Source organism: Haliotis rubra, unplaced genomic scaffold (assembly GCF_003918875.1).
Source record: "Haliotis rubra isolate DU_JTF1 unplaced genomic scaffold, ASM391887v1 Scf436, whole genome shotgun sequence".
NCBI lineage: Eukaryota > Metazoa > Mollusca > Gastropoda > Lepetellida > Haliotidae > Haliotis > Haliotis rubra.
The window spans coordinates 523,155-542,211 of NW_025767120.1; the positions used below are offsets into that span (position 1 = coordinate 523,155).

The 19,057-nt window shown below is 42.8% G+C and overlaps 1 protein-coding gene across 1 annotated transcript in view; it reads left to right on the plus strand.

The window, feature by feature from the left end:
* Positions 1-571: 571 nt before the first annotated feature.
* The window catches only part of LOC124289206 (nuclear pore complex protein Nup205-like), a 53,897-nt gene continuing 35,411 nt past the window's right edge, over positions 572-19,057 (plus strand). Inside the window, exons 1-7 of the mRNA XM_046725811.1 lie at positions 572-623; positions 2,221-2,363; positions 2,849-3,020; positions 3,504-3,722; positions 4,282-4,367; positions 5,720-5,945; positions 6,909-7,073. Coding sequence (XP_046581767.1) covers positions 593-623; positions 2,221-2,363; positions 2,849-3,020; positions 3,504-3,722; positions 4,282-4,367; positions 5,720-5,945; positions 6,909-7,073 — 1,042 coding nt within the window. The 5' untranslated portion in view covers positions 572-592. The remainder of the gene's footprint in view (positions 624-2,220; positions 2,364-2,848; positions 3,021-3,503; positions 3,723-4,281; positions 4,368-5,719; positions 5,946-6,908; positions 7,074-19,057) is intronic.

Here is a 19,057-nt window from a genome sequence, read left to right on the forward strand (position 1 = left end):
CATCGTATCCCAACATTGCGTAGATCGATGCTCATGCTGTTGATCACTGGATTGTTTACAGACCGCCGCCATATAGTTGAAATATTTCTGAGTACGACATAAAACTTAACTCACTCGCTATAATTTGGTTATTATTTGTTAAATTGGTGTTCCGATATTTTTCTGAAAGATTGTATTAAAATAGTCTTCTTTATCTGACTGAAATCTGATGTAGCATTGAAGAGGACAATCGCCACAACTACCCCCAACCCCCAAACAATCAAACAAACAAATAACCAAATAACAGCCCCCAAAAAAACAAAAACAACAAACAAAAACAAACCCAAACAAAAAAACAAAACAAAACAAAACAAAAACAAAACAAACGAACAATAAAACAACAACAAACGAACAAAAACCAAACAACAAAACAACCAAACCCAAACAAACAAACAAAACCCCCAAAAACAACAACAAAAAACCCAACAAAAACAAAACAAAAAACCTAAACGAGAAATAGATCTCAGGGGTTTGTGTTCAAGGAAAGAAATTGTTGGTGGTATGTTTCTTAGATTTCACGAGTTATCTCACCGGAAGAGTAGGTGCTTCCATCATGGCGGCATTAGGCATGGCGGTAAATTCGGGTAAGCGTTTGAAAAATCACGTATTACTAATAAAATATAGGAATATTTAATAAAATACAATGCAGATTTACTCTGCATACAATACCGCTTCAGCCACCTCGAAGACCTAATTGTTTACACCTAAACAGTTTAAATAAACACTTACTGGCGTGGTTATAGTTCATTATCTTCTTGTTTCCCTTTTAATTTTGAATATATTCTGAGCAGTATTACTGTCTCGGTCTGTAGATGTCTTTGTAACGCTGATGTACCAAAATCGAAATTCCATGAGACAAATCTACACTTTAAATATTTTATATGTTTTACTGCTTCAAATGTGAGTTGTTTCTTTTGCAACGACACTATCTATTGAAACTACATGAAAAATGTTAAGTATCCTATTCTGTTTTGATTTACTTTACAACCAATTGATTTTGGTCGTAAAAGCAGTTCAACATATTCCGAAACCGAAGAATATGTTTTCAAATGCAGTGCATGTCAAAAGGCTTAACATATACTAAATATGTTGTGGATTCGCTAATGAACATCTTTTATACTGAGTGATCACATCAATGAACTCATGAAATAATTTATGGTAAGTCAAGAATGTTGAGATTCGAATGAAATAGCCTGATCGTGCTGATTGGACCAGAGGTTCCTGTGTTGTTTCAGCACTGTGTAGTTATTGCTAGGAAGGTTATCATATCATTTTCAATGCCTAAAATTTATTTCAATCCATGTGTCTTCTATTGACACTTACAAAGACACCACATGTGAAAAGCAACCTGGAACTCATTCAAGGCGACTCACAGGGTCAGGTGGTCAGTCTTAATGACTTGGTTAATGCATGTCATATCTCAGTTTCATAGATCGGTGCTCATAATGTCAATCACTGGATTTTGTCCAGACTCTTATTTACAGACTGGTGTCATATAGGTGTAATATGGTTGAACAAACAAATAAAAATATAAAGATGAAGACAGTAATTAGACACATTAACTTGATTAACAACAAAATATGCCTTCCACCCCAAAAGCAGCTCATATGTCCATACACAGTAATTGACATTTTATCTACTAATAGTATTTTTACCTTATTATAAATAGACAGACAGCTGGTTATCGTGTATACCATAATCACATTCTATACAATGATTTATAGATATCTGAAGTACTGAAATTGCACATTCTATCTGTATACCAACAGCCCAAAATGGCTTGCTGTGTTTATTTCTTTCTAGGAAGGCCTTACAAATCCAAGAATGCAAACACAGTGAATGCTTTTTACACTTTATCAGACATTAATTGTACACAAGCATTTTGTATATGTAAGGGATAAAATCAATTAGGCTGAGAAAATTTGTTTGAGTTTGTTACATACAGCCAACAGACCAGTGTCGGTGTCAAAACATGTTATATACACAATGACATTAACAACCCTGAACATGCTGAAGACTGAAAGTTTTGTTTGTAGTGGACAGAAGAACTGTATTAGACACAGAGTTGGACATCATGGACATAGTTCATGTTTTGTTTCCACTCATACTCGTAGCCATTTATTGTGTAACTATGGTGTATTTTTGTGTAACTGTGGTGTATTTTGCCTGTTGTGTTTTTAGGTGCCCGTTTGTGGGGCCCATTTAAAGCATTATATGATGTTGTTGATGCCGCCATCTACAAGCGCCGACCAAACTCTATTCATGACCTTGAACTGGCATTACGGAAACATAAACCAGACTTTATTTCACTTCTCAAAACTCCAGTAAGTATAAATATGTATTATAATATTTTGTTAAAGAAATCATGGAGATGTTTTACATGTTATATTCAACCCTGATTTCCTTGTCTGTTGATTCATGACTGGTGTTCATTTCATAAAGGGGCAGTGGGTGGCCTAGTGGTTAAAGCACTGGGTCGTCACGCCAGTAGGCCCAGGTTCGATTTCCCACATGGGCACATTGTGTGAAGCTCATTTCTGGTGTACCCTGCCATGATATTGCTGGAATATTGTGAAAAGTGGTGTAAAACCATACTCACTCACTCTATTCATAAAATTGTGTGTGTTTAAAAATTCTAATGAGAGCATACATGTTGGATTATCTTGAATTTTTATTTCTTTTGAATTGTAAACCATGCACCATACTGCTGCACATGGGTTGCAGTATCGATGACATTCTCCAGAATGAACACTGCATTGGAGTGGCAGTGAAACGTTCATTACTAAGGTCTTTGATATCAATGTCACAGGCCAAGAACAACCTTCACCGTGAAGCTGTCAAGAAGTCGACCACAGAGGGAATTCCAGTTCAGGGAGAACAGAGGAGTCAAACCTTCTCACAGCAGTTTGTAACAGAGACCCTCATCCTCAGTGACCTGTTTCAGCTGAATGAACTGGCCGCCATGGAGCTTCTTATGGCTGGTGAGTATTTAGGACTGGTTAAAGCGTTTGCTCGTCATGCCGAAGGCCCGGGTTCGATACCCCACGTGGTAACAATGTGTGAAGCCCATTTCTGGTGTACCCCGCCACGATATTGTTGGAATATTGCTAAAAACAGGGTAAAACCCACCTCATTCACTCACTCACTGACTCTTATAGCTGAGCAGTACAATTTTTTCTACCTATGAAATCTAGTGAATCTGAAGAAAGCTGAATGTGATCCATTGCAGAATGTTTCTATACAGGATGTCTGAAAAGACTTGCAGGATAAGGGGCGGTGCGGGAGCCTAATGCTTAAAATGTTTGCTCGTCACTCCTAAAGGCCAGGTTTTGATTCCCCACATGGGTACAATGTGTGTAGCCCAGGTCTGGTGACCCCAGGTACTGCTGGAATATTGCTTGAAGTGGCATAAAACTAAACTTGCTCAATCAGGATGATTTTTTTGTGTGTTTTATTTTATTCAGGTGAGAACCAGCTGCCTAATTACCCTGGCCTGACTCGGGGTTTGGTGGCAGTCATTCTTTACTACGATGGGCGTAGAAGCTTAGTCAACTCTCTCCGCATACTCCTTCAGTCTCGAGAAGGGCGGACTTGGACACTGGGCATGCCCTCCGACTTAGCTCACCTCATACAGACCTTCACCTCACAGCTGGTGGAGGAGGGACTTGTCAACAAAATACTAGGCAAGTTTACACTTACAGTGGCCTATTGTTCTGGTGGATATAAATGTCATGCTGATTTGTGCCTTTTTTATATAACATGATTACACCCTCCTTTCACTTGCACCATGTGAAGATCCGGGTTAGAACTGATCTTCAGTAACCCTATGCTTGACATAAGAGGCGACTAACGGGATTGGGTGGTCAGACTTGCTGACTTGGTTGACACATGTCATTGTATCCCAGTTGCATAGATTGATACTCATACTGTTCTTCACTGGATTATCTGGTCAAGACTTGATTATTTACAGACCGCTGCCATATAGCTGGAATATTGCTGAGGGCTGCGTAAAACTAAAATCACCCACCTTCAACATGCTGTTAGCTGTTTTGTTTTGTTTAAGAAGATTAGCAATCACATCAGCTGCTTATAGAAATCAGATCTCAGTGCCCGCTACTGCTACACATTGGTCTGAGGGCAATCCAGGTGCCATTCCCATCCCATGAACAGGTACATGTATAATGATTTGGGATAGAAATGAATACAATCTTTGTCTCTGTCATGTTGCCATTTGCGTTGTAGATTTGATCCGGTCTGTGAGTGAAGTAACAGAAATGGACAAACTCCAGAAGGACAGAGCACTTGGCCCTCCCAAACACAGAAAACAGGTAGGCAAACATTGTTAATATATTTGATTAAATTTAAATTGTGAAGAGTTGTTTCCCTTCTTCATTCCCGAAGCCTATGATTGTAGGCTCATATTCTGTTTTGTCCTATAGTACTGTCGGAAATAGAAAAAAACTGTATTTTCTCATTTATCTCTACAATTTATGTAGGTGATATGTGAAAGTGTGAAATATCTGTTAATCTAAGTTCGGCCTAACTACAGTCTCGGTGGTAGAGAGATAGGAAACGGAGAAAAAGGACTTTACTGAGGGGAAATTAGTGCAGAAATGAGCAATGCGGGTTTTTTCTAAGTCCAAAAAGACTTATTTGGAACAGACCGTGGCTTTATGCAAATTAGTGTGCGACGATATTGTATTACAAAGGACACTTTTTAAATGCCCAATTTGAAATTAGACGTAGATTCATTATAAACGATAGCTGACGTAAAAAATAATAAATTTTATGCCGAAACTATTAAGGATGTAGCTACCATGCAGTCTCACTGTCACTATAAAAAGAAACAGATAGGAGGGGCCGTCTCAAAAGCAAAACCTGGGGTTGGGCTTGGGGATAGAGATATCAGCTAAGATAAGACGGCACGTCATAACAATTTACAAATAATATCCAGTCCTGTCGATCTTCGGGTGGTCATGCCACCTATATACTACGATGCGTTTCTGTGGTTTTCGGGTATCATACTCTTTTACATATCTCAACATAAACTATATGAAACTATATGAAAGAAAGACACGTAAGATGTTAATCAATAGATGAGACATAGTCAACCCACATGAAAAAGCACAAAATATCTTTGAGATGACCCCTTGTGCCTGTAGGCAGCACGTGCATTTCATGCCAGGTGAGTCGACGGTCCGTCGTCATACCTGGCTGAGCGACCTAATTGCCATCTATAGTCTAATCTATTGTTTTCAGCAGCTATTCATACTTTTTCTAAGTTTTGCCCAATTTTACGAGTAAACATGCTTTGCTGGATATCGTATTACGCATCCCACTGAACGCCCAGTTAGGCCGAAGTGGGTTATTGCGACATATGCTATTTGCAATTGTGTAAATTTTAGGGATACAGAGTAACAGCCTAAAAACAGTTTTTTTCTATTTCCGACAGTACTTTAGTAATGTTTCTAGGTTTTTCAACACCACAGACATGCTTTTGGTTTTCACCAAAGTGGTAAAGCTAAAAGTCCGACATCAGCATCCCTTTTGGCTGTCTAGCTACATTAAGCTAACACACATCTATAATAATGTTCAAAGCTGAGTAGACCAGATTCAGTCTCTCATCTGCTAAACTTACTGCTAAACCAGTGTACATTTTCTACTTTGTTTCTGTCTCTAGGTTGTGGAACTGTTCCGAGAGATCAAGCTGTCACTGGCTGAATGTCTGTTCTGTCTGGCATGTCAGCAGCCTCTCAGTAAGGGTGACACCTTGAGGCTGATTGCTCACCTAAGGGAAGACAACTATGTGACTGGAGATGACAAACTAGATCCAGTGACCCTTTGTCTGCTGTTGACGCTTATGTATTGCTTTGATGTGAGGATCCTGGAACAGGAGGATGCTGCAGGTACTTCTCACAAGATGCTTTACATACTTTTCTCTTGGAATCATGTTTCATGTTGGTGTGTCATTACTTAATGAGTTGAAACACACCAGTTGTAGAGAGGTAGTGTAGAAGTCTACTGGTTTCACAGTAATTTAATTTTAAAAATATTTTTAGATTCTATAATATGTGCTGGTTCAAGTTTTAAAAGATTACCAATGTTACATTCTTGAAAAATAATTCTAATCCATTGACAGATTTATGAAGTGCTTGACTGTCCATGAGTGAATTGAGTGAATAGATTGCCAACCAAATGTGTGTATTGCTTCAGATTGTGTATTTTTAATACATGATTTTTGCTGTATTGTAAGTTTTCTGTTGGCATGGTAGGTAGATAGCAGGTAGATTTGTGGAGTCTTTGAAAACTGAAAGGTTGCCCTTGAAAAGCTCTTGAAGTTTGTCACGTTGAATCACAGACACTGATCTGAGATAAAGTCAGTTTCACATATAGTTGAGATGTTAAAACACAGGGTTTTGATGCCCATTACATGAAGTCCATTTTCCATTTGCTGTATACCTGTGAAGATCCGGGGTAGAATAGGTCTTCAGCAACCCATGCTTGCCACAAAAGGCGACTATGCTTGTCGTAAGAGGCGACTGACGGGATTGGGTGGTCAGGTTCGCTGACTTGGTTGACACATGTCATCAGTTCCCAATTGCGCAGATCGATGCGCATGCTGTTGATCACTGGATTGTCTGGTCCAGACTAGATTATTTACAGACCGCCGCCATATGGCTGGAATATTGCTGAGTGCGGCGTAAAACTAAACTCACTCATTTGCCTGAATGCATACACAAGTAGCAGAATTCCACTACCTTTGCTATACTACCTACTGCCAGTGGAACACATAAAATCAGTTTTTTCTTGTTGTGCTATTACATACAATGCATCTTTAAGTTTAATGCTCCTATGTATTTTTCAATCAGAAATTGCCCAAAGATTGCCTGTGATTTCTGACCCAACGTACTTGATGGAGGTCCACAGGGAGATGGTGTCTGTCACTGCATGGGCCATCCCAGGATTGAAGGCCACCGTGCAGTTCGCATGGGCCATGCTGCTCAGGCAACTCTCACAGTACCCGTTGGCTGGAGGTAGGATTTGTAACCATAGTGACTAGTAGTTTTGGGAGCACTTTACTTATACCGGTACCATTGTTTTAGCTACTTCCAGTTTTTGTATATAGGGGGGCGGTGGGGTAGCCTAATGGTTAAAGCGTTGGCTTGTCACGTCGAAGACCCGGGTTCGAATCCCACATGGGTACAATGTGTGAAGCCCATTTCTGGTGTCCCCCGCCGTGATGTTGCTGGAATATTGCTAAAAGCGGCGTAAAACCAAACTCAGTCAGTCAGTGTTGTATATAGGAGTCTGCTAACCCTAACCCTAACCTTAATCTTCCTTCCGATCAGAAAATATGTTTAGTGGTACCGGTATAAATAAATTCTACCCGTTTTGCGAAAAATATGCAGATCAACAACAAGGTATTATTTTTTCTTATCCTGACTCATGATCTCCCTTTCCCTTGCGAATGGTAGTGGAACACTTGAATCCCTTGAAGTTCCCGAAGCGGACGTAAAAATATACTCACCTACGAGTTACCTCCCTTTTGCCTTTTCCCGCGCAAACAGTCATGTGACCAGCCTTACTTGTCACCCTCTTCTTTTTCGCCCAAGCAGATGGTTGGGCGAGCACTGGAGTTCCGTATACGGCATTATATCCTTTTGGGGTATATATAAGCATTTAAATGTCCATTTTAAATCCCGTGACAGTTGTAACTATAATTTTATTATCCCCCGCCGCGCGTTTAGCGCGAAGCGGGGGATATAGTATTAGGCTCCGTCCGTCCGTCCGTTGGAATATCTTAAGAACCGTTCACTAGATTCTTTTCATAATTGGTACCTAGGTTCATCACAGTATAAGAAAGGTCCAAGTCAGGTTGGGTGACCTTGACCTTAATTTCAAGGTCACAAGGGGACTTTAATGTTTTACCTCAATGTTAAGCTATCTCAAGAACCATTCACTGGATTTTCTTCATATTCAATGCAAAGCTTTATCTAGGGAAGGCACAGGGCCCAGTCGATTTTGGTGACCTTCACATAATTTTCAAGGTCATGGCGACACTTTGAAGATTTCAGCATGTAAACCTGAATTGTCAGCAAGATATTTCAGAAACAGTTCACTGGATCTTCTTCAAAGACTTTCAAGACTTCCCTTAAATGTTTTTCCAAAAGCAATTTCTTTAGTACTATTTTTTGCATAATTTTTGCATGCTTGGTCTCCTTCCTCTTGCGAACATGGTGGAACACTTGTATCTCCTAATTGAAGTTCCTTCAATGTAAAATCACTAATTAGTACACCCACGGAGTTACCTCCCTTCCACAAGCCGGGGAGCCAGTACCTCTACCCATGTGCCTCCTCTCTCCTTCTTAAGCCCAGTAGGCTGGGCCGGTGAGGCGCCCTGTGTCTCCGACACACTATATCCTTTGATTATATTTAGTTAGTTACCACACCGTGCTTAGAGATCTATAGAGGTTTAGCTAGTATCTTTCAACAATTATATATTTGATATTTGAGTCGAGTGTTTCTACTGTTTATGCACGGCCGTGCTGTTTGCAGTGGATTCACGTTGATAAAAATTCTGTACTGTTGCACATTACGTTTTTATTCTGCTGCTGATCGCATTTAATATGCCCTAGCTGTACTGCGCCATGTTTCATGTGATTCGCGTTGCAGTTCGCGATACTAATTTATCCAATTCTACCTTTAATAAATAATTGCTGCGTTTGGGGCGGCGCAGCAGATCGAGTCGGTATGCAGAGTCTAGCATGACTGATACACCTGAACCCCTGCCAGTCTACTGCTGTTGGTGACCCCCTCCCGTGTGGTTTTCCGCTAGAATGGTGGAGAGTGTGGGGCGTAGTCGCCGCCTCCAAGAAGCGTCCTGCTTCCCCAGACATCCCGTCGTCACTGAGGGGGTATTCAACGAAGTCTACTAGAACTTTCTCAGCGAGATTGTTCTCTCATCGCGGGATTTGGGCCTGTATGATGATCAACCGATCATCATTCCTGATGTACATCAAAGAATGACTGATAATGCGGCAACAGTGATGTCAGCGCCAGATCAACATTCGATGATCTTCCTGAGGGTCCCGTCGCTACCAACACTCAACGCAGACCGCACCCCAGGGCAGCGTCGACCTCTGAGGGGAATTCAGCGAAGTCTACTAGGACTTTCTCAACCGAGATTGTTCCAGCCGCTGAACTTGGCCTCTCACGATGATCAGCCGATCATCATCCCGGCATTATGAGACAAGTAGCGACCGGTGACAGCTACAATGACATCAGCAGAGATCGTCCATGCAGCCTGATGTCTCTACACTGATGTCAGGCGACTTACCTGAGGGCCCCACCACTAACAAAGCGCAGAGATGGCACCCGACTGCCGTGTGCGCGAGACCATCCCAGGCGAGCTACTCACGGCAAATCATGGTGGTGATGGAGGTCACTACAGACTGGAGAAGCAGCCAGCCCAGAGTCACGAGCCTTCGGCGAAGGCTCCAGCTGAACAACACTCTAGAGGCACCTCCAGTCAGCGTAGCAGCCAAGGCGATGCAGCCTTCAGAGAAGAAGTCGCAGACCACCTTGACGAAGGACCCAGATGTACAGCCTTCGGCCGAAGGGGATGATCATCACATTCCTCGGCTTCATCCTTAGATACAGACTCAGCCACCAGACCTCCGCGGAAGCCTTGGCGAAGCTCAAATCGCCGTTCCCAGCACGAGCATGAAGGAAGCTTGTGGCGTCGTGTGGCGTTCAGCGAAGAGCGTCGCTGTGAAGGCACTCGGGAAGGACACCCGAATATAGATAGATCATTTAACAGAGTCAAGGGACTACTCAAGAGCTTCGGAAGCTGTCAATAGGCTCCGATCTCCTCGTACATCACCACATCGATGCGCCTCACAGGTTACCACACAAGTCTGCACACAAGTCTACATCACCTTCCTAGAGTGGCAGAATACGGCGCGAGACATACCTGATGAAGGAAGGCTGGCGCGAGATGCTATCACCCTACCTCCGATCGACCCGATTGCTGCGGTAGCACAGAATCTAGACATAGCATCCCATAAAGCCACAAAAGTTCAGACACCATAATTGCCGAACTTTCAGCCTAGAAGTTTTCCACGCACAACATGGACCCCTTCTTCAAGGCTTAAGACATCGATGAAAACTACAAGTTGATCATCGATATCAACAATAAGAACTACAATCGTAGAATTGGTTCAGTTGAATCCATGGCCAGAGGCGGTATGTTAGTTGGCCTAAATAGATCTAGAGCGATCATTGAGACACTTATCGCCAGATTTCGTAACCACGACTTCTGAAAATGATAAGATGATCCACTCGACCCTACTTATGCAGAACCAGCAAGTCCCAGGCACGCCTCGGCGAAGGAGCTTAGAGCCTCACCAGCTACAAGGGTCGGGAGGAGAATGGCGGCTAACCGCTGACCCACATCCTGTTAAACACACAGAGGCCATTAAAGCGAAGCAAAGCTCTTATATATATATATATATATTCTAATCGGACTTTGACTCGATACCTGGCCAGCGAAGGTCGCGAAGGCTAAGTAACTCAAGTCTACTTCACCAGTAGATCTAGAGGAGGGATACTTGAGAGCTTGCCGTGAAGTCTCCGGCGTTCACCGAGGAAGTCTCCTCCAAGGTCTCCATATACTAGCCACTTTCGTCATATATAGCTACTCCTCAGTCCGTTCAAGACATAGCATAAGTTGTCTACCAACTGTATGCCAGATGCGATCTATAAGCCCTGCGAAGACAATTGCACAGGCTATTTACAACACAGAAGCGTCGCTGTATTAATTTGTCAGCGGCGTTTCATAGATCTTCACAGAAATCAACTATTCCATTTATAAATTGCTAGTATATGCAATCGTCGGACGGCCGATCACGATTATCTACATGCGTGACCATTACGCATATCTGCAGACAATTCAATATCGAAATTGAACAGCAGCCTTGTTACAGCGGTATAACTCATAATCGTCAACATTTCTGAGAAGAAATATGTACAACAAATTCAGCTTTAATTCTACAATTATGGCCGATACATTCATGTATACAGTCTACAAGCTGACAACTTACAAGTTATTGTACCTTTTATATAAAGAAGTGAATTATATTCAAAACTGAAGCACTTTCACGACAGCCAGGAAAATAACCTACCCGCATTAATATTACAGAAGCGAGGTATTTTGGCGAAGCTTTCCGTAGCGTTTACCATTAATCCTCGAAACCGTGGTCACTCGGGTAACCGGAAGTTCGCGATGAAGAACCGGCGATTGTTCTAATATCGAAGGCGGCACTATATTATACAAGGTTCCTTTTCCTGCTACACGGTGACATCACAGCGGGTACTCTACAGAATCAAAATGCCTTATTCTGATTGGACCCGATGAACAATACACAGAGGAGTCGAGCATAGTTCACAGTTCAAGACATAGGTTTGCAAGTGACAACTTTATATCAATGAACGAAAGCAAGCCTCCTTACAGCCCAGTTAACCTGAACCTTCATGATTAGGCTGCTTTCTTCAGGTTAGAGACCTCCCTGTCAAGTTTAGACAGAGGCACACAGCAGTCAAGGCGATTTTACATAAAGTTCATTGAGGACACAAACTCCCGGTTGTGCACATACATCGTCAAAAAGGACATCATGGCGATTTACCTGGGCGGCGTGATACAAGTGGATCGAAATCCACAAGCGTTTTCAGACTACACCTGAATTTCATCATCGAAGCTACTAACACAACTAGATGGTTAGTAAACCTACTAAGTTTCTGTTTGGAGAATAAGCGGAAGTTTCCGCATTACCAACGGGGATATGAATATAGTGCTACAACACCTCACAAGTGAGGTTTATAGAACATGCCTGGATGACATGCTTGGACTCCATGATACGATGATGCTATCAGCTGGCCAGCAAAGAGCACTGTAAATTTATCTCCACCAAACCAAACAGGAAGAAAAATACAACAGATTTTTTTTTCCTCTATCATCAACTTACGCATGAGTGTAGTCTCCGCACATTACTATATCTCCGTTTGGATCAGAACTGTCATACTACTCGTGCATACAAGACAGATGGACCTAATCCGACCCTCCATGAGCTTTAATACTCTTGATATTAGAAGCTAACTTCTAATTTCATCTACACAAATGTTATTTGAAATAATGGAGGTTTATTACTGTAGATCGATATGGTGGTTGCCAACCATTATCTGAGAGATATCACCACCGAGGACATCTCAGGTATCCACCAATTTGATCCCATGGTCCTTGCACAACAGTTGACAGTTCCTCGGAAGAAGATAAGTCAATCTTACAGATTTTTTACTTATCTTATAACAGTACTAAATAGCTTCATGCTATATATAATTTGCTTAAGCTCGTTTTTATCATCACAGTGGTTACATGATAAATGCATTAGCTAACAAACTCTACAGAGTTTTTGGCTATTATATCGTAGCTTAAGTCAAGTATATTTTAAGCATAGTACTATACTCATATTGTAAAAATACATTAGCTAACAAACTCTACGGGGTTTTGCTATTATATAGGTAGCTTAAGCTCATTCATATCTTAAGCTCAGTACTATGTTTATATCATATAACTATATTAGCTAACAAATTCTAAAGAGCTTTTGCTATTTGGCTTAAGTTTCATCATATCTTAAGCAATATGGTTACATTATAACATGTATTAGCTAACAAACTCTATGGAGTTTTTGCTATTATATATGTAACTTAAGCTTATTCATATCTTAAAGCGCAGTACTATGTTTATATCATATAGGTATATTAGCTATCAAAACTCTAAAAGAGTTTTTTGCTATATATATTGGGCTTAAGTTTTCATCATATTTTAAGCTTTATGGTTACATTATATCATGTATTAGCTAACAAACTCTCGGAGTTTTGCTATACATATGTAACTTAAAGGTTTCTTCATATCTTAAGCTCAATACTATGTTGATACCATATAAGTATATTAGCTATTAAAACTCTAAAAGGTTTTTTGCTATTATATATTTAGCTTAAAGGTTTACTTCATATCTTAAGCTCAATACTAGGTCTAAATCAACATAATAAAATGTATTAGCTATCAAACTCTCTGAGGTTTTACTATTATATATATATAGCTTAAGTTTAATCATATCTTAAGCTCAGTACTATGTTTATAACATAAAAGTATATTAGTTAATAAACTCTAAGGGAGTTTTTGCTATATACATTTAGCTTTAAGTCTAATCATATCTTAAGCTTAGTACTATGGTTACATTATAAATCTATTAGCTAATAAGCTCTACAGAGTTTTGGCTATTGTATATGTAGCTTAAGTTAATTATATCTTAAGCACAGTACTATACTCATATTGTAAAAATATATTAGCTAACAAGCTTTACTAAGTTTGGCTATTATATATGTAGCTTAAGTTAATTATATCTTAAGCACAGTACTATACTCATATTGTAAAAATATATTAGCTAACAAACTATACTAAGTTTGGCTATTATATATGTAGCTTAAGTTAATTATATCTTAAGCACAGTATTATACTCATATTGCAAAAATATATTAGCTAACAAACTCTACTAAGTTTGGCTATTATATATGTAGCTTAAGATAATTATATCTTAAGCACAATACTATACTCATATTGTAAAATGTATTAGCTAACAAACTCTACAAAGTTTGCTGTTATATATATAGCTAAGCTTATTCATATCTTAAGCTCAGCACTGTCTATATCATATAAATATTTTAACTAACAAACCCTAAAGGGGTTTGTTATTATATAATTAGCTTAAAATTAATCATATTTTAAGCTTAGTGTTATATGTTTATATCTTAAAGTATTTTAGCTAACAAACTCTAAGGAGTTTATACTAGCATATTAACAAGCTTAAGTCTATTAGTCTTAAGCATTGTATTAATATTATATATACTTATCATAATAAGTACATTGTAATAACCTCTCTATATGGCAGCTGATAAGCTGGCAGCAAGAATTCATCAGTTCAATGCCTTTATGAAGTTCCCATAGGGTTATTACAATCATCACAGTTCAAATCACTAATTATTAAAATCCAAAGTATTATATATTCCCACCTCGGCTCTGTTGGATTCTACAAGCAAAAGAGCATGAGTCAGGATAAGGAAAAATATGTAATTTTTTTGAGTAAAATTGATATTTTATACTTATCCTGACTCATGAGTCAACCCTCCCATCCTCCCCAAATAACACTTTGGATTTCCCTGTAAATTCAAATGTTGGGCTCAGTATATGAGGAGAGAGTGAGGCACATGGGTAGAGGTGGCGCCCTCGTTCCCGAGCTTGTGGAAGGGAGGTAACTCGTGGTGTACTAATTAGTGATTTTACATTGAAGGGAACTTCAATTAGGGAGATACAAGTGTTCCACTATGTTCGCAAGAGGAAGGAGACAAGCAAAAAGAGCATGAGTCAGGATAAGTATAAAATATCAATTTTACTCAAAAAATTACATTTTCATACACTATGACATTCATGTCAAAGTCAGTCTTGAAAATATGTGTGTGTTTGAATACCTAAAGAGCAAGACATCAAGAGAGGTTGGCTGGTCAGGTTTTTGTTGACATTTAACTTAAACTTTCATTACTTTCTAAGTTTGATTTGATAATTCTCGGCGGGGGATTATGTCACCTTAGTGACAATGCTTGTTTAATAAAATATTTACCATGGCAGGCAAGATGGCGGACCATGTGGCTTACATTCGTCCCTAGCGTGTGTTAGGCTTGGTGCCTGCACAGCTTGGATGTTTTTTGTGTTTATGTTTACCATATTCTAGGCTGCCTTATTCTTTTTTCCCTTTCAGTGAAATACAGTAAGTTGATGTTGGTAATTTAGCATATTCTTCTGTATCTGCGGTATATTACGCTGTTGTATGTTAGCACACATAGCTTGCTTTTTTCTCCGCTTGTCCATGATACATGTTAAGCTGGTTAAATTGCTGTAGCGGTTTGGCAAATTTGTTATCGTCTGTGCGGTTTCCTTTTTTGCTATTTTTTTGTGTAAATATGCGTATATATCTACTTTTTAACTGGGCAACAGTTACCATTACATGGTCCTGTTTGTTTCAGTTCCGGCCTTGCATTTCATGTGGCATTAACATTCCGCCCAAAGACCCCCATATGGTCTGTCCACGATGCCTCGCTGAGGAGCATCATGATGCCCATGAGTGTCTCAAGTGCCAGGCCTTCTCCCCTAAAACTATTGAGAAGCGCTCTGCGGACTTTTTGTTCTACACGCACTTGCTGCTGGGGGGACATTTGGGCGTTGGACCCGCCCTAAAAAAACCCTAAAGTAGAAAATGGTGCTTCGCCAGTGGTCAAAGTTGGCGGTAAGCGGGCCAAGTCGGTGGATAAAACCCCCTCTTTCCCCTTCCCCTTCTACTTCTGCACTGTTCACTCCTGCACCGTTTACATTGTCAGATGTGTCCTGTTTATTGCAGCAGCAGATGACTTCAGTGCGATCACTGATCACGGATGCGATGTCCAGTCTCCGGCAGGAGATCGGTATCCATTCAGGGTTGAGTGGCGGGCTGGGGTCGCCGGATGCACCCCTATCTTGAGCTTAGGCTCCGGGACGGGTACTACCTCCGGGGGGAGCGCTTAAACCGAGCCTCGGCTCTGGTGACGGCCTCCGAGCTGGTTCAGACCTGTCTGGCTTACCGGCGCTGGTCCATCAGGTGTTGCAACGATGGCTCCCGGCACCCATGCTTTGGGTTTTCAAGCACTGGCGCTCTGTGGAATCCCGCCATGGCGGGCTCTTCCCTCGGATCTCGGCACCCAGGCTTGGTCGAGCCAGGCTTCTCGGCGCTTATCGATCCTCTGTCGTTGTCCGTGGCTCCTTCTTCTATTCCTTGAGCCGACTCTCGATGTAGAGAGCTTTTGCCTGGAGGGCGGGAGGAGGAAGCCATGGATGAGGATGGGGGTCGGAGCGCTGGACTGGGAGCTTAGCTTCTCGCTTGGCTCGTCCCTGAGGCAGGTGCGCTGAACGCATATCGTGGCTGTACTGCCTCAGGTGGTTGTCACCTTGGATGACCCCGGCCCCTCGGAGTTCCGGATTCCCGGTGAAGCTTTCGCTCCATGTCGGGTTGCCGATACCCGGCTACGTATTTTACCTTCGCTTATCAGTGAATAATCAACCCTCTCCTGTCAGGTAGTAGGTCTCGGTTCGATCTCCCCGAGCTAAACCGGCGCTACCTGATGGGAGAGGAAATCTTGTTTGATCCCCCGGTGGTTGACGAGTGTATGCCTCGATCGCCCTAGGGGGATCGTCTGGCCACAACCAAGCTTCGGCTCGTCAGGGTCGGCGCTTGCCGCCTTTCTCCTCTGGTAACCAGGTGCTGAAGTCGGTTTACCGCTCCTTTGAGGAGCAGTACCGCAACGCAGTACAGCAGCTTCGGGTTACGGTTGACTCAGCATACCTCTCTGCCCTGCAGAGGCAGCTGGTGGACCAGGAAGGGCGTGGATGATGCCGTATCGTTGTCCACGCTGGCACGGCAACTTACGGAGGTGCACTCTCATTTGGCCCGCGACGCCATTCAGTCTTGCGCTAGCCAGATGATGAGTGCGGTTATGGGCCTTCGTAGGTTATGGCTGTCAGTCGCCAGGTACTCACCGGCTACACAGCAGGCACTGCTCTCTCTTCCCTTCAGGATGGGTTCCACCCTATTCCCGGCGCTTTGACAGTGGTCAGGGAGGCTGCGGAGGCATGTCAATTTAAGGACTCTAAGCCTTTACTTGAACAACCCCTCACCTCTCGCGCCCGGCCTTCCGTCCTTGCCGCTGCAAATCCTTCCACTTCGGGGAAGGAGGCGCTTTAGTGGACGGCTCAACTCCACTTATTTCCTCGTCACCAAAAAGCACGGAGGGCCCAGACCCATTCTCAATCTCAAGGGTCTGAACGATTAAATAGAGGTGCCGTCTTTCAAGATGGAGACACTGCGTTCAGTGATCTCATCTGTAGAGGCAGGGGATTGGCTCATGTCAATCGACCTCAAAGACGCATACCTCCATGTACCGATGGGGGCGGTGGGGTAGTCTAGTGGTTAAAGCGTTGGCTCGTCACGCCGAAGACCAGGGTTCGAATCCCCACATGGGTACACTGAGTGAAGCCCATTTCTGGTGTCCCCCGCCGTGATATTGCTGGAATATTGCTAAAAGTGGCGTAAAACCAAACTCAGTCAGTCAGCCATGTACCGATGCATCCTGAGTTTTGGAAATACCTTCGACCGGAAGTGTTATCAGTATCGTGTGCTCCCCTTCGGCATCTCCACGGCACCAAGGGTGTTCACTAAACTCATGCTGGTGCCAGCTCAGATCGCCAGGGCACAGGGCAACTTTTGTTACCCGTACCTGGACGACTGGCTTCTCCGAGCATTCGCTACCCACTTGCGTCGGTATTCCACACAATTAGTGATGGATACTCTCACCAAGTTTGGTTGGATTATCAACCTCAAGAAATCAGAACTGGTTCCCACCAGGATCTGGTTTTCTTGGGGGCGAGATTCGAGACAAAACACGGCATCGTCTCTCTGTCTCGGGACCACGTTCCCAAAGTCCAGGGGATTGTGTTTCAATTCCTCCAGGGCCTCAGCTCGAACTTGGCTTCAGTTGCTAGGCAACATGGCGTTGACAGTGGACATAGTTTGGCGTGCGCATGATTAAGCAAGCGCTAGCGCAGCTGTGGTCTCACTCAGAGAGTTACGAGAAGATTCTGGTAACTCCGGAGTGGCTCATTCCTCACTTATGGTGGTGGATCGACACAGGGAATCTCTCCAAGGGTTTACTGTTGGAAACCCCGGTGCCGACGCTCACAATTCAGACGGACTCTTCCCTCATTAGGTTGGGGGGGGTGTATTGGCCTCAGGCCAAGGTAAGCTTCAGGCCTTTGGACCTTGAACGAGGCGACCCTGCACATCAATGTGCTGGAATTGAGAGCAGTCTGGTTGGTGTTCAAACGCTTCCTGGATCAGGTTCGGAACCGTACGGTTCGTCTAGAGATGGACAACCAAACGGCGATGTCCTATATCCTGGAGCAGGGCGGTATGATGTCTCCGTCACTCCTTCGGGAGGCGTGGCAGTTTCTACTATGGTGCGATCAGTTCAGCATACGGGTTGTGCCTGTTTATCTCCCAGGGGTGGACAACGTTCGTGCAGATGCGCTCTCACATCGTATCCTAGCTCCTCACGAGTGGTTACTCGACTGGGAGATATTCGATCTCCGATGCCTTCCAGCTCGATTGGACAGACAGGGTTCTGTGGGCCTTCCCACCGATACCGCTGATCTCCAGGGTCCTATCGCAGCTAGCCAGCCCGACTACTAGTGCTTCTTGCACCTCTGTGGTCGTCTCAGCGCTGGTTGCGGAGGGATTCAACTAACGTACAGTATGAGTCCGGCTTAGCTGCGTCTACTATCCGAGGCTACTCCACGGCTATTTCAGCCTTCCACATTCCCATCAAGGGTGCCCTCTAAGGGCAACACCCTCTGGTGCAGCGCTTCCTAGCAGGCGTGGACAGACTGTGTCCGGTCGTCGGTCGGTCCAGTCCCACTTGGGACTTGTCACTCATTTTAGATTGGATGTCCAGTCCTCTCTGTTACGATTTGGTGAATTTGTCTCTCCAGCTGCTGAGTTGGAAGACGGCATTTTTAGTAGCGGTTACATCTGGTAGACGGGTCGTTGACATACATGCTATGTCATCGGACCCGGAGCTTACCGTGTTTCATAAGGATCGTGTAAGTAGATGCTTACCAGATTCTTACAGCCCTAAGATTGATAGTGCGTTTCATATTACGGCACCTATAGGTCTTCCTCCACGCTTCCTGCGTCGTCTGGTAGCACTAACCGTAAGGTTCATGTGTTAGACGTCCGCAAGACTTTAAAAGCGTATGGTATGTTAAGAGAACGGCGTCCATCTGTAAGGATAAACAGCTATTCTGCTGCTAGGGCGGCAGCAA